Source organism: Polistes fuscatus, unplaced genomic scaffold, assembly GCF_010416935.1.
Source record: "Polistes fuscatus isolate 324 unplaced genomic scaffold, CU_Pfus_HIC Scaffold3, whole genome shotgun sequence".
In the NCBI taxonomy this organism is placed as follows: Eukaryota; Metazoa; Arthropoda; class Insecta; order Hymenoptera; family Vespidae; genus Polistes; species Polistes fuscatus.
The window spans coordinates 10,124,050-10,139,576 of NW_025113107.1; the positions used below are offsets into that span (position 1 = coordinate 10,124,050).

The window sequence follows — 15,527 nt, forward strand, 5'->3', positions numbered from 1 at the left end:
CCAAATTACCCGCGAAATATTTTATGATCATAAAATCCCTAATTCGATTGATATAAATGTTCAACTTTAATCTACGATCTATGCTCATAATTAATATTAAAAATAAATAAAATACATATTTCTCTTCGTATCATTCTACATGCATTTGTAAGCAAGATCTAAACAATTAAAAAATTTAATAAAAAGAAAATGAATTTACATCAGAAACATTTAAAATTCGTTTGTTCGTATAGTTAACTGCTCTGTCGATACATCCTCTGTGGTTGGTGGTGCCTTCTACCGTTGTATAGAAAAAATAACAAACAAACTCTGTTCCTATTGGTTAAATTCAAATCGTTATAGATTAAGTCTGTTGAAATGCGGTTTACATTATTAACGGATAATTCTCAGTGCAGAAGTTTCATAAAGTGAAGCGTAAAATCTTTTATTTTGCATTACATTGTAATTACAAAAAGTAAACTGATTTATTAATCCACATTGAAGATAATATAAATATGTAATCTCTTCAAGTATGTGTTCGTGTACATGGTGAAGTAAAAGCATATGAATATTTGAATACTTGGAAGAAACGTTTCTGAAAGGTCGCTGTTTATTATAGAATTTAGAAGTTTTCAAGTGAATCCTTTTGACTTTTAGAAATGACTGCATCACTGTCGGTATTAGCAAGTCTTGACGAAGTAGTAAGATGTTCAAATGTCCTCATAAATGGATCCTGCGAAGAAGGTTAATAGATGTTCTAAATATTTTTTTTATATTAATATTTATAACATACTTTTAATACTATTTTTACTTCCTTTTAGAATTTCTTCAATTTGCTATTAATCAAGAAGAAATGCGACAGAAATGGTTGGCATCTGTGCAAGAATGTCAACGGCTTCATATAGCCTTAGAAAAATCTCATCATGAAACAACGCGTCTTGATAGAAAGCTCAATCATGCTAGACGTTTGTTGAATGAGGAAAAACAGATGCGAAGAGCTGCTGAAGAAGAAAAACATTCTTTGGTATTATGATCTTCCTTTACGTAAATATAAAAATAAAGCAATTTTATGAATGTATAATATTTAACAGGAACGACAGATTGCTTTAGTCAGAGATCTTCTTTTTAATGACGGTGGAAGAAACTTGAATGATGAAACTAGAGAAAAATTACAATTTCTCAACAATACTTCTGTAAATGGTAGAAACAGCAATGTACATATTAAAGATTTACACCATAATGATAAGTACGTTTACTTCTTTTTACAAAAGATATAAAAAACTATTACGAAGAACTATATTTATCTCCTCATTTTTAGACTCAACACAATAACGGAGTTAGATTCTACTGGTTCTATATTAAGTGACTTTAGTTGTTTTTCAAAATCAGAGGATGATTTAGATACAAGCATTATTATTCAACAAAACCAGAAGAAAAGGGAATGGAAAGAACATAGACCAAGTGGAGAATACTCTCCAAAGAAACGTCGTAGTACGCTACAAAAAGTCACAGAATTAAATACTTCTGATAAAATAATAGCTACTACTACTGTCACAGTGCCAAAAGAAGGTGCAATCACTGCCTCTTCAGTGATCGAAGCTATACCAATGAATGAAACTACCAATTCTCAAGGACCTACACAGAGTGCACGTAAAAGACGCAAAAGTTTAGATCGCAGTAAAAATAAACTAACGCAAATAGATCTCAATGAAATAGCTGTTGATACTACAGTACGTAGTCAATTTCTTTTTTAACTTATATTAATATTATATTTAATTAATAGTAATTACTTTTCATATATACTTTGATACATAATTTGATATATATATATTTTTTTTTTTCTTATAAAGCCTTCAGCACCAAAAGCAGATATTCTTACATCGGGTTCCGATTCAGAAACTGCTTTTAAACCAAGTCCAAATATTGGTGGATACACTTTAAATATTAAAAATTCTAGAGGTCACAGTTTCACAGCAAAAACAGTCATTAAACCTGAAATGTGTATACCTTGTGGAAAACGGTAAGATATTTTTCATTTAAATTTGGAACATTATATAACTTAAATTGTAAATTTATTTTTACAATTAGAATTCGATTTGGTAAAGTAGCTGTAAAATGTAGAGACTGTAAGGCTACAGCACATACAGAATGTAAAGATGTAGTACCACTTCCTTGTGTTCCAACAGGAAATACACCTACTTTCCGTGGTACTTCAGTAAGTATAAGATAAATGAAAAATAAGATATGTTTTAATAATGCAATTAACCAAAAATTTGTTTCTTCTATCATCTGCAGGGTACTATAGCAGACTATGCTCCTATGATCCCTCCAATGGTGCCTTCATTAATAGTTCATTGCATTAATGAAGTAGAATTGAGAGGTATGAGTGAACAAGGACTATATAGAGTAAATGGCGGTATAACAGATGTTAAATGTTTGAAAGAAAAGTTTCTCAGAGGCAAAGGTGCCCCTAATCTTTCTGAAATTGATATACCTACAATCTGTTCTACACTAAAAGATTTTCTTAGGTATGTCTTTTCTTCATGATTTTATTTTATTTTACTCTTTTTTTTTTATTAATATAATATAAAATAATTTTTAATAATCATTGAATAACAATCGATACTTTTTATTATAGATCTTTGCGAGAACCTTTAATCACTGTAGCACTTTGGGCAGATTTTGTTCGTGCTACTACTATTCCAGATAAAGAAGATGCAGATGCAGCACTCTATCAAGCAATTTCAGAACTTCCACAGCCTAATCGAGACACACTTGCTTTTCTTGTATTACATTTACAACGAGTATCAAGCAGTGCTGAATGTAAAATGCCAATAAGTAATCTCGCTAAAGTGTTTGGTCCAACTTTAGTTGGCTTTAGTTCCCTAGAACCATCTCCTACTTCTATGCTTAGTGAAACAAAAAATCAAGTTGCAGTATGTAGAAGTAATATTTACATTATTATACTCCAAAGTATAAAATTGTTAACATTATTCGTATTATATTTTTCAGATCGTGGAGAGCTTATTAAAAATTCCTTCTGATTATTGGGCAAACTTTGTTAATCCTGAAAATTTGAACAATATTGGTACTCCTAAAACCGGAGAATTAAGACATACACCATCTACAGAATCACTATTGAAACGTACAGCATCTCGTGGATTTTTCCATACACCTCTTACATCCAGGTTAGTATGAAATCTTTTAATTGATTATATTTTTATTTTCCTCTATCTATAAGTGTTTCGTTTGTTTTTTTTTTCATTTTCATACTATTTTCTTTCAGTCGTACATTTATTAAGAAAAATAAAAAATACTTCGCAACTCCACCTTCTAGAATAGGATATTAAGTAATGTTACTATATTATAACTTGTATAGATATAATGCAAAACACTATCGAGATTAATTAAATTAACGTTATATTTGCAATTGCCTTATAAAATTAAGTGAAACTGAGAGTCGCACTTAATAATTAATTAACAATCAGCGATTGTTTAGGCTCGTACTTTAATTTGATTATATTTGATATTAATTATTTCATCAAAAAAACTTGCACAAACTTTTTATATTTACTATAAGAAGTGCCTTATAACATTTTCCACGTTTACTTATTACAAATACAATTACAAATAATATATATATATATATAATATTAGAAATATAGTACCTTGTTCTTTTTTTTTAAACATTTAGTTCAAATCGACAGCGTACTTAATATTAAAGTATAAGTAATTTGTAAAAAAATAGCGCAATAACGGAAGATATTTTATAATTCGTTTAATATTTATCACATAAAAAAAAGTATGACATATATTTTTATACTTATACTTTTTCAGTTTTTGTATAAATATAAAACGATACTCTGTCGTTAAAAAGTAAATTTCTCTACGATTTAACACGTGTTTATCTCACTTAACAATACGTATATAAATATCTATTATTATAACAAAAGTAAGAAATAAAATCGATAATTGTATTAAGACAGTATTTCTTGCAGTAAAATACAAAAAAATTATTGTTTTATAAAAACTATTTCTTTAAAAATTGAATTAACACTATCTGTGCCTTATTATTTCATATGTTCAACTTTCATTGTAATATACTCCGTTTCTTTCGTATTTTTTTTTTAAGACTTAAATTTAGATCACAGCTAAAATTCATTATTTGTTATTTAATTTACCAGTAATTGGAATAGTACGAGAGATCTAGTCATGTGGTCATAGTAAAAATAATTAAACGATATATATCCATAAATTCGTTTTTTTACATTTTTGTATTTTTAATAAAACTTAATTATATGCCTCTTCTTACTGCTTTAAACGCGTACAACTTTTTTCTTTTAACTCCCAACAAGAATCCCAAAATTGTTTCAACCTGTTATCCCCGTTTGAACAAAAATGTTTAAAATCTTGAATAATTTTCTTTTGAAACAATTCATCACCGGCTGAAGTGGATAATGATCTCCACTTCCGACTGATCATGTGATTCCATGACCAAAGAAATCCCATCTTCAAATAAAACAAATATTTTCTTATATATTCCCATGTGTTTAACGTAATATTAATAAATAATTAATACTTACTCGTCTATCTACATTATAATCATCTTTACTTTTGCCACTAACATGACGCGTTATATATGCTTCATGTGGACTTGGTTGTTCCGGATGTACTGGATATCTTTTTTGTCCTGTACTTCGTCTTACTATATTTGTACCAGCACGTTGACGTGGCCTTGTACTTTTGGTGGATGGTACAAGTATAAAAGCGTTCCCAGTCATATGAACATATTGGTGATCATTTTCCGAACTTTCAACCAAACAGGGTATAAAACCAAATCTCCGTAATATGGCTTCTTGAAATAAGAATAACCTTTGAGCATATGTATCTTCACGAAATTCTGAAAATACATATATTTTTTTTAACGAATATATCAGAACATTAAGTAATCAATATCTTTGATTGTTTATTAACAAACCTTCAAATAGAAATTGTTTATTTGCCATAAGACATTCTGTATCGAGTGGTATAAAGATAGGACCTCTTAAAGGGTCACTTTTTAAGGTAAATGGTAATGCTAACAAATCACTTGGAATTGGTATCATTTGAATTCCACACATTTGAGCTTTACGTTGCCAGATGAATATCTTAGTAAAAAAAAATTTTTTATAATATAAATTCATCAACACATAAAATTACAGTTAATGATTTATGAATATAATATTTACAAGATCAGCTACAATGCTACCAGACGAAGCTACCCATTGCACTACAAGTTCATAAGAATGATCAATCATATAGACAGATTGATACCTGAGATGTCCCCACTCTATTCTATCACTTTTGTTACTGATATCAATGTCTAGATGCGTGTGTTTATATGGTGGACCTGTATGATTGAGACAATTAATTAAAAATGTTCTTAATATGAACATAAACACAAATACAGTATATTATTTATATAAAAAGTACAACCATTCAATTCCTTCTCCTCCAAGAAACTTGTTAGATCTAAATCGTCCCTTAAAAATAGTGGTACATTCGATTCATCAACAGTATCATAATTAGGTATAGATATAGGAGATGACACTGTTGGTAAAGTGGTAGTAGTGGTACTAGTAGTAGTAGTTGTAGTAGTAGCAGTAGTAGTAGTTGGTTCACACCAACCTTTGGGAGCTTTCATTTCAACTTCCACCCACTCATTTTCAAAACTTTGAAGATCGCCCAGAGGTGGTGAATAATCTGCAGCTAAAATAGAACCAAAATGAAAACTATTCAATTCTATCTCAATTAAATACATTTCTGAAACTTTACCTTTTTGATTTTCTTTATCCTGAACTATATGATATAAATAAAATCCTAATATAAAAGGTTTAGAAAAATCTCCAGATGCGTGACAAATAAGCGTTTCTTGAATCATTCCCTGCAAGAAAGTATATATAATGTTAGGATAGAATCGATACAAGTTTATACATTATATATTTATTATTTTACTTTTATAGTATTGATGGCACTTTCTACAGTAACACCACCCTCTGTATTATTACTTAGCCATTGAACCGCATCTGCACTAACAAAAGTTTGACTCGGTAAAGATGGATGTTGTGTAAGAAATCCTACTCCTGTTTGTGGATGTTTCATAGCTTCCAAAATTTCAGCATTTGTAGCATTACTTTTCAACTTTGTTAATTCCATATTAGCACTACAAAATACATAATTAATTAATAGATAGTATAAATAAATCACATAAGGAATATTAATTACATACCTATCCTCATTAGTTTCAAAATGATCTTGTTGTTGTTGCTCTAAAGCAAGAGGAAGAACTGCTTCGCTCGCAGGAGAGACTCTTCCTCTATCCATTACCTTCGAACCTGATCTAATGTCATAAAATAATATTACAAATTTGTTCAGATATCTTATAAAATATGATTAAAGTGAAAAAAATGAAATGCGTAGTGCCTAGTGGATTAAGCAATGTACATTGTTGCTGCAGAAACAAGCAAACAAGTCTCTTATATATCATTTATCATTATATATATATATATATATGTAATATGAAAGATTTACGTTTATTAAGAAATTTAATTTGTATGTATAAACTAGAACATTGCTTTTAACAAACAAAAATACAAAAATTTCAACGTTATTTCATAATTATTATCAAATGTCAATTAAATGGCTCATTATGAATCTTTTTTTTTTAAGAAAAAAAAATATACATACATACATACCCAAATATGAATAACAAAAAATCAAATTTGAAATAAATATTTATATTAAAAGAGGTAAGAGAATGAACCAACCTGTTTGGCACGTGACGAGGAGTGTCGAGGCACGTGCGTGCAGCCACAGCGGTATTCACTACATGCCTCTCCTGTACAGAGAACCCCGTCACTCCCACACTCACTACCAATCATATACTCTAAGTAGAGTCTCTGCATATATATTTAATCATGCCTTATATTTTAAGATTTTGACTTTTATCTACACTGGCAAAATATATCGTGCAGATACTCTGTATACTTGTTTCATAGTAGTAACAAAAAAAAGATGAAGTAAGCTGTAACGTATAGAATGTATACAAAATACTTTTTTTTTTTCAGCACATATAGATTGAAATTGTTTTGTTCATAAACCTCTTCCAAAGACAACAGTAATATTAGACTAGAGATTAATTAAAGATATTGCTTGTTATTAATTAAAGCGCACGATACTTATAATGCAAATTATAAATACAAAGCAAATATCTATAGTAAAGCACTTCTATCACCATCTTACTTCATATATTAGCGTAAAAGTAAACAAATTATAATTACAGAATAACACTATGGATGACAGATACAGATAATGAAAATTGAATTTATCATAAAAGCATATTATTAATACATAACATTATAAACAAGAATGTTTTTTTATATCTATATTGTTTTCACACAATTTTTAATAAAACGTGTTGTCTATCACCATAAATGCTAAACTGAAAATTAATTGTATTTTCACAATCAAACATAAATAATATTAAAACACAAAGAAATTATGCAAGGTAACATTTTCGAGAACTTGTCGAATTACTACATTGATTTTGTAACCAGTTAGCTGCCATTGACGAGTATACTTGCTATGCGAAAAAAATCGTTACCATTTGCTATTTAGGGATATAAAAATTCAATGTTTTTCATGAAATATTTGAAAATATTGTATTTCCTGAAACAATGTTGTAATTCAATTCTCGTGCTACGTAATAGACAAGCAGAAGTGTCTAACACCAATTTGGCATGGTCCACTGGAATAAAAAAAGGTGACGAACTACATAGTGAAATTAGCAAAAAGCAATGCTGAAATCATTAATTTAAGCATGTTCAAACCTTGGTCGTGGTTTCTCTGGTAGACGGTTGCTTCCAAGTCGTTCCCTAAAGGGAGAGCTGCTTACTAGACTGGTCTGGAAAGTATGATGAAAAGTATGGATAATTATGAGGGCATGACAAAGCTGATGATTATGAAGATAGATATCTGTCTATTTATAATAATATAAAAGAAAAAACATGATCATTACAAGAAAAAAGAAAATGTTTGATAAATATTACAATATTAGAAATAAATAGAATTAAACGGTAACATCTCACGCATAATGAGAAAGCTCGCTAAACTGTGGATGCACATTCAAGGCAAGTATCAAGCATATTCAAAATCAATATTAAGTACAGTACATAAGCTTTATGATAATTCGAAATAACATTTATTTAAAAGCAATTAAATTGTATTCACAGGCATAAGGAATACTTATATTCATATATTGAATATAAACGGTGCATATTAATAAGATATAAATTTAGATTGAAATTCATATTTTTCTGCTCAAAATTATCTAATTCAAAGCTTAGACCTGATTAGATTAATAGCTGCCTCAATAGATGGAGGCTATTGCTAGGGGAAGTACCTGGTTAGTGAGGAATATTAGGCTCGTGCTGTGCCTGCGTCTGGTCAAATGAGAGGCAGGGTCTCTTGGAGGGACACCACTTAGAACTGTGGGGCTCTGAAACATAGCATGCTAAATACCCCATCCCTAACGCTGACTACCTGCTTAAACATTTATTTATATGTTATTTGTTTATATATATTTTATATGGCCACATTTGTAATAAAAAAACTATTTGTTTCTGAACCATCGAGAGCATCATAAACGTTTTTTCAGTATATCGTAACTATAAAATCAGCCTATGAGTGTAAAAAAAGTTAGTTGCTTTGAATACTTTTGTCCAATATGTTGTAGAAGTAGTGAATATCTTTAACTACACAAGCTTATTATGAAGCCGTGCATATCTCGCTTCCTATTTATTTTTATTCACAACTATTTATATATGTCTATATATTTGAAATGATACATGCAATAATTTATATTACATTATTATAGTAAAAAATGTATTTATAGAAGATATTACTAAGACATGGAAATTCATTACAATATTGACATATAAAAATAAATGCAGGAATTAAATATGAAGCTAATCAAATTAAATCAATAAAAATTTTGCATAATTAAATAAGAAATAAAATATAAGTTAAATAATCACATGAGCATAATTGAACTACAAAACTTTGGCATGCACATTCTAATGTAGTTCTAATAAAATAATATAGTGTAAATTAATATGACAATTAAATAATAGTTAAACAACAAATTATATTTTTAACAAATAAATTATTGCTATATAAAGATATCATGACAATGTTATTTTTTATGATAATTCAATATCATATATTATTCTCTTGCATACACATAAACTGCATAATTTTAAATATTATATTTTCAAATTAAACAAAGAAAAAGAAATAAAAATACATTACCCAATTTTTATTAGGAAGCGGCCGTCGTATTTTGTTCAGCCATCCTTCTATAAAACGTAAAAATCCATCCATGAGAGAAGCTTGCTCGGCTGCTGAAGCTGGTGTATATATGTCGCACTTTGATGAACCTTCTAAAATTTTTCGAGTTGCAAAATTGTTCATCGGCAGTAAGAATACTCTAAACCTCCAATATTTAAGTGTCTTAAAATCAAAGAAGATTATATGACAAATGATGATTTATTCTATAAAATGAAAAAATATGAAATTATCATTATTAAGGATATTATCAAAGTAATTACCTCTACTAAAGCAAAATCAGTATGTCCTCTTGTGCATATATAATGATCTAAATAGTTCCAATTATAATTTTCAAGTTTCTCTGTTGTAAAAGATACCCATGACACTTCATAAGTATCATGATGAGGAGCATGAAATCTATATCGATAATGGATATTAAATGGTGGATAAGGGTGCCTAAGGAATAAATAATATTGTAAATTATTATATTTTTTAGTATTATGTATATGTATATTATAAATAGTTATTTACCTTGGCCTGTACCTTGTAACTGTTATAGAGTTACCATAAAGTGATATTTTATGAAAAATTCGTCCAATACTAAGCAAGTATTCTTCTTTTGGTTCAGATTCTGCTTGTCTTCCTCGCATTACAGAACTTATGGGTGCAGCTGTACCACTACCAGGCGTATTACTTTGATTTTTGTTGATAGGTGGTAATAAAATTAGTTGAAAACCCTAAAATAATGAAAATGTAAGTATAATTATAACAAATATTACTATTATTATGGAAAGTAAAATAATATTTTCATACTTGTGCCAGTCTCTGTGAAACGAGCTCTTTGAAGACTTCTGCAGTTGTTAAAGGTTTTTTATAAACTGCTCGTTGTTGTGCAAAGTCTGCATTTACATCATCTGGTAAAAGATTATAGTCAGAAACAACATAATCATTTTGTAAACTCCTTTTATCTGGGAAGTAATCTGTAGTAATAGGCAAACAAGCTGGAATTGTTAATGACTTCCAGTCAACACCTAGAGAATAAAAAAAACAGACTATAATAAAATATTTGTTAAACTATAATAAGAACAAAAAGCAAGTATTGAAACTATACCAATTACACATTTAGCATCTTAACTTTAGTAAAATTGAATACAATATATCTCTCTGCCGTTTTTGATTATCTTACGTTTAATTATTCTTTAATTAAAAGAAATTTGTATTCTTCTAATTAAATTGATTATTTTAAACTAAATATATAAACATCTAAAAATGTTATTTAATTCTTTACGATAACAATCTATATCGCAACTCTCTTTTTTTGAAGATAAAATATAACTAAAGAAATATATAGCATATATAGTGTATAAATATATACCAGTATAGTACCTAGGTGTTAAAATTAACATAAAAAACAAAACTATCAAAGAAGTACAGAGTGCAGAATAAAATTTGGTTACTATATCACACAGAGCTTTGAATATAAGGCAAAATGCTTTTTTTTAACACAAATTAAATATGCATTTGTAATAACTACATGTGTGATGTATTGAAATAATATGATTATTTTGTAGGACTACAAAAAGGAGAGAATATAATATTGAGTTTATGTATATGCAAATATAAATAATTCTAAGTATGTACGCGTGCGTGTGTCGCGTGCGTGCATATGTCGTGCGTGCATATGTCGTGCGGTATTAGATGCAAAGCTGCTTCTAAGCATGAAGATGTATATTAAAAATGATATTACTATGTACTTCTACTAAATAGATATTTTTAGGTATTCAAATGAATATACTTATACGAATGTTATCTTGAAAATAAGTTGCATATTATTTCTGTTGTAATAACATAACTTGTATATAAATATTAATTTTTGTTTAGATGGTACATTTGATTACCTTAAAATAGCAAAAAGCACAGATCGAAAGATAAATAATGGCATATACAACATGAAGTACAAAAGAACTTGTAAAATAGAAGAGTTATATAAATCCTGTAGTATTGGATTGATTTCCTAAGTTTTGCAGAAGGCTACATCTTCTAAAAAAAAGCAGATCTTAACAAAGAGAAACATCTATGTAAAAGCATTTTATAAAATAAAAGTAAACGCGGGGCGCGCACGCGCGCGTTGCACACATAAGTGCATGTATAAAATACATATACAAATATGCAAATCCACATAACCAGAGTTCATAATAATAATGAAATAATATTATATCCCTTAAATATCACTAGAATTAATAAACAATGAAACAGAAGTAATTAATAAAGAAAGATTATACTATCTTGATATTAAAGACATATTCTCAATATGGACTACGTAGCCTGAAATAAATAACTTCATTGATTAAGTAATTCAACTTGAATCACACACAAATGGCTATGTACAATATGCATGCACAGAAAACAAGAATAGAAATAAGAGAAATTAGAAAGATAATGAGAAACTAATTTAAAGTAGTGACAGTTCTACTTGGACTTAATATCCCAAAATAAATGTATACCATAACCGAATCAACTTTCAGTAATATATGGCGCTAACCTATGATTGCTGTTTAATGTGACATCATAGTTGCACATCACACACGCATCAATACGTCCAGCGTTGTGTCCCAATAAGACGTACCATAGCATGGAAATAAATGCAATACCATTATTTTTTTATCTCCGATTGGTTTATGTTGATAATATATAAAATTATTTCTAAAAATGAATAGTCCTTTTAATCCTTATTAATGTCTGACATAACAGTGTGAACGATATTGCTTCTTTAATGAATCTGTCTCAAATAAATATAAATAATACTTTATTCATGTTATTACTGATTGAATTATATTCCAATATAATTAATATAAAGGATCTGATGAGATTGTTTTAAAAACATTCAATGATGAAATAAATATGTACTAATGCAAAAACCACACAAGAAGCAGTATACATTATATGTAAGATGAAATGATGTGAATAGTTATATAAAAAGTAATTGCAAATTACTTAGAGATTCTCTCATTTACACTGTAATCCTACTTAATTTTGATTATGTAATTATTTGTTCATTTAATCTTGTTAATAATACTTCACCTTACTTTATGCAAAAGTTGTAGATAAAGATATATGGAATAATTATTGGCAAACCTGTTGTAAGTGCTGGTGTCCACTCCTGCTCACCAGTGGCACCCCATAAAAGTGTTAAACTCTTATTAGTTCCAGATGAATTAGTATTTGAAACTTTATCTCCGCCTATCAGATTTATTCGTTGAAGCTTCCCTTTTGTATCTATAATAAAAAATATATATTATGCAGTAAAAAATTAGATATAAATATTCTATGTAGCATTGAGTACTAACGATCTTGAAATCCAATTTGAGATGCTGATCTTGATATATGATGTGGATTGCTAGTAGTTGTAATTTGATCCATAGGAGATCCACTCAATGTTGAAGTAGTATCACTCTGGGGTTCAGGATGGGACTGAGTTGGAATAGCTTGATAATGATGTTGTTGTATCAAAACACCCGATGGACCTAAAATTATTACTACTGTAAAATATGATACAAGGATCTGACAATTATAATTACCTTTAGGAAAAATATGACTCCATCTGCGTCTATTGCTAGTAAGTTTTATAGTAACGTGTGAAGGATCAAAAGGATTGATAAGTGCTCTGCTAGGTCTGACTATATTTGTAGGCTGAGAAATTGAATTAGTTGGACTACCAGCACTTCCAACAACTGGTCTGAATGGAGGTGATATTTCAGAATCAGTTATATCACTTTTGATAGATGTTCTTGATACTATCAAAATAACAAATTTAAAATATATAACATTCCATTTTTATTACTGGAAATATTTGAATCAATATAATTATTGTATACATACCATTTGCTTCCTCATTAGAATCGTTATTCTCAACACTTTCTGCCCTATGAGGTATAGAGATTGCAGCACTTCTTGCTGCTGCTGGTATTAATGCATGTGTTTCAGGTGGTGGATGATGAATATCAGGATCTGACATTTTACGTTTTAAAAGCTTTAATATATGAGCATTGTTATGAGTCTCAATGCAAGCCACACTTGTTTTTTTAGTTCTCGTAGTAACTCTTTGCAAACTACTTTAATTAAAACTTGAAATTACATATATTATAAAAAAAATTAAAATGATACATCAATAATGGTATATAATACCTTGAAGTATGAACATGAGGCAATTGAAAAACTTGAGCGTCATAAGCATCATAATCAAATAAAGAATTATGCAAGCACTCTCTAGGATCTTCTTGTAAAAGTTTAGTTTTACAATTTAATTTGCCATTATCCGTAGAATGTTTAGACACTTTTTGAGGCAATTTAATACGTGGTATAAAAGTAGAATAAGGTATTTTTTTATTCGTCGAATAAAAACTAAGATTAATCCAATGAGGCATACTGTAGTCGTCTGGTGCATTTATAGATGTATCCTTATTATGAAACTAAAATAATATGTTTCTCATAATAATATATTCCTTTTTTAATCAATAAATATAATGAATACTACAATTTAAAAAACCAGCAAAAGAATATGTAAATTTAAAAAGTCAAAGCATTACTATATATACTACAACATAATCATCATAGTCGCGATATATAAATAAATAGAATGTATTATACCTTTAATAAAGGAACTGCATGCAATGGTTGTTCTCCAACACAAACTAAATCGCTATTTACTCCATTGTCAATAACTCTTTGTTTAGTAACATTCGTCAATTCTCGGTCAACTTCAAATACACCTACACCTGGAGTTATTACAACTGACAATTGACCTGTTCTATCAAAACTACGGTCAAGATAATGTTTTTCAAAAACTGCAAACAAAATATAAATTAATATAAAATATAATTACTTTGTTCATATAATTGCTGATTATTACCATTTAATGACATGTTCAAGACTTCTAAAAAATTGCCTTGCGCTGCCGTAGAGTTTACTGCTTTAGGCATAATAATATCTGGCCTTTGATGATACTCCAAAACAATTTTTTGATAATCAGTAAACAATTTACGTAATTGCACCAATACATTACTCCAATCTTCGTATCTTTCATTCTGTACTGCTACTCTATAAAAATCTTCATAGAATCTACCTCTATAATCATGTTGTAAGCAATCTCTCATATGATTTGGAAACTCTTCTAAACTCGTGGCATTATAAAATGTTCTTGAAAACAAAACTATTGTTACTTCATGATTACTACCATTCTTTTTCCATTTTTGAAACAGATCTGCTAAAAATCCATTAACTGCTTTTTCGAAATAAAGATCACCATGAATATCAAAATCCCACATTTCTGAACTCATTTGGATAAAAAGATAAACCATACTTGTAGAAGAACGAAAGACTACCTAAATCATATAATAATGAAACAAAATCAATGTATAATTTAATTCTATAATTTATATATATAATAATAAAAGTAAAATCCTTTCTATACCTTAGTATCATCAGTGATAACACCACAAGCAACTCTATCGCCTTGAGACCACATTTCATAAACTTGACAACGAATACTACCTCCACAAAATTCTATCTTCTTATTCATATAAACGCAGGTATTAACCTAATTAAATAAATACATAGCAAATAAAGATAATAAATTCCAATAGCTGAGATATAATAATAACAAGTAAAAATTGAAATATACCAAGCTATTTTTTAATCTCCACATTTCACTGCGTCCCATATATTGATCTTTGAACGTTAGCTCAACTGAGTCTAACGCTACATCTTCTGGATTAACAATATTCATATAAACATCAGCAAAAGTTCTTAATTGAAACATAGTTGCTACATTATTTTCAACACTAATCGTTTCACGTCCTTGAAGATCTTCTTTAAAGGATGTAACTTGTAGAAGTAAGCGGCTGAATTCATCCTCTGGATGATAAATTTCAACAACATCACCGGTCTTAATTCCTGGATAATCTTTGGGATTAATTATTAAATCTTCACCACTAAAGTTTTTTTGATGTACAATTAATTTAAATAACTTCATTTTTAACCCATCACTTTAATGGTCAGCTGTGGTCTTACACTATTATACCTAGGTATAGCATCTAGGTAATCTGATATATATACTGTTTTAAATCCTTGTGAACAAAGACATGTTCTACATTTGTCACTAGGTATCGCTTCAATCGTTGTTA

The 15,527-nt window shown here is 28.8% G+C and overlaps 2 protein-coding genes across 8 annotated transcripts; one reads left to right on the plus strand and one right to left on the minus strand.

The window, feature by feature from the left end:
• Window positions 1-347: 347 nt before the first annotated feature.
• Window positions 348-3,408, plus strand: LOC122519807 (rac GTPase-activating protein 1-like). Its single transcript, XM_043639516.1, has 11 exons — window positions 348-509; window positions 637-723; window positions 801-1,003; window positions 1,071-1,225; window positions 1,298-1,709; window positions 1,830-1,999; window positions 2,068-2,194; window positions 2,275-2,507; window positions 2,618-2,915; window positions 2,992-3,167; window positions 3,266-3,408. Exons 2-11 carry the CDS (start codon window positions 639-641, stop codon window positions 3,327-3,329), a joined length of 1,923 nt encoding a protein of 640 aa, XP_043495451.1. The 5' UTR covers window positions 348-509; window positions 637-638; the 3' UTR covers window positions 3,330-3,408.
• Window positions 3,409-4,234: 826 nt separating this feature from the next.
• LOC122519808 (GATOR complex protein Iml1) lies at window positions 4,235-15,473 on the minus strand. 7 transcript variants are annotated; one of them, XM_043639518.1, is made up of 24 exons: window positions 15,026-15,473; window positions 14,816-14,941; window positions 14,255-14,726; window positions 13,993-14,189; window positions 13,531-13,814; window positions 13,225-13,454; window positions 12,924-13,139; window positions 12,693-12,869; window positions 12,481-12,621; window positions 11,888-11,896; window positions 10,159-10,376; window positions 9,877-10,082; window positions 9,627-9,801; window positions 9,328-9,528; window positions 8,420-8,515; window positions 7,848-7,921; window positions 6,248-6,358; window positions 5,974-6,181; window positions 5,794-5,902; window positions 5,455-5,727; window positions 5,208-5,368; window positions 4,958-5,126; window positions 4,563-4,879; window positions 4,235-4,488 (listed from the first exon to the last, which is right to left on the minus strand). In XM_043639518.1, exons 1-24 carry the CDS (start codon window positions 15,374-15,376, stop codon window positions 4,288-4,290), a joined length of 4,722 nt encoding a protein of 1,573 aa, XP_043495453.1. In that variant the 5' UTR covers window positions 15,377-15,473; the 3' UTR covers window positions 4,235-4,287. The 7 variants fall into 7 exon arrangements, with proteins under 7 accessions (XP_043495453.1, XP_043495454.1, XP_043495452.1 ...); XM_043639519.1 differs by lacking the exon at window positions 7,848-7,921 and adding an exon at window positions 6,786-6,856 and having other exon boundaries at window positions 13,225-13,457; XM_043639517.1 differs by having other exon boundaries at window positions 13,225-13,457.
• Between the last annotated feature and the right edge of the window lie 54 nt (window positions 15,474-15,527).

Excerpts from the sequence above, each read along its gene's own strand:
- LOC122519807 (XM_043639516.1), top strand. The coding sequence starts at position 639 with ATGACTGCATCACTGTCGGTATTAGCAAGTCTTGACGAAGTAGTAAGA. Across the intron at positions 1,226-1,297 it reads GATTTACACCATAATGATAA|ACTCAACACAATAACGGAGT; the intron begins GTACGTTTACTT and ends CCTCATTTTTAG. Across the intron at positions 2,195-2,274 it reads CTACTTTCCGTGGTACTTCA|GGTACTATAGCAGACTATGC; the intron begins GTAAGTATAAGA and ends TATCATCTGCAG.
- LOC122519808 (XM_043639517.1), bottom strand. The coding sequence starts at position 15,376 with ATGAAGTTATTTAAATTAATTGTACATCAAAAAAACTTTAGTGGTGAA. Across the intron at positions 13,815-13,992 it reads ATGCAGTTCCTTTATTAAAG|TTTCATAATAAGGATACATC; the intron begins GTATAATACATT and ends ATATTATTTTAG. Across the intron at positions 5,903-5,973 it reads GTGCCATCAATACTATAAAA|GGAATGATTCAAGAAACGCT; the intron begins GTAAAATAATAA and ends ACTTTCTTGCAG.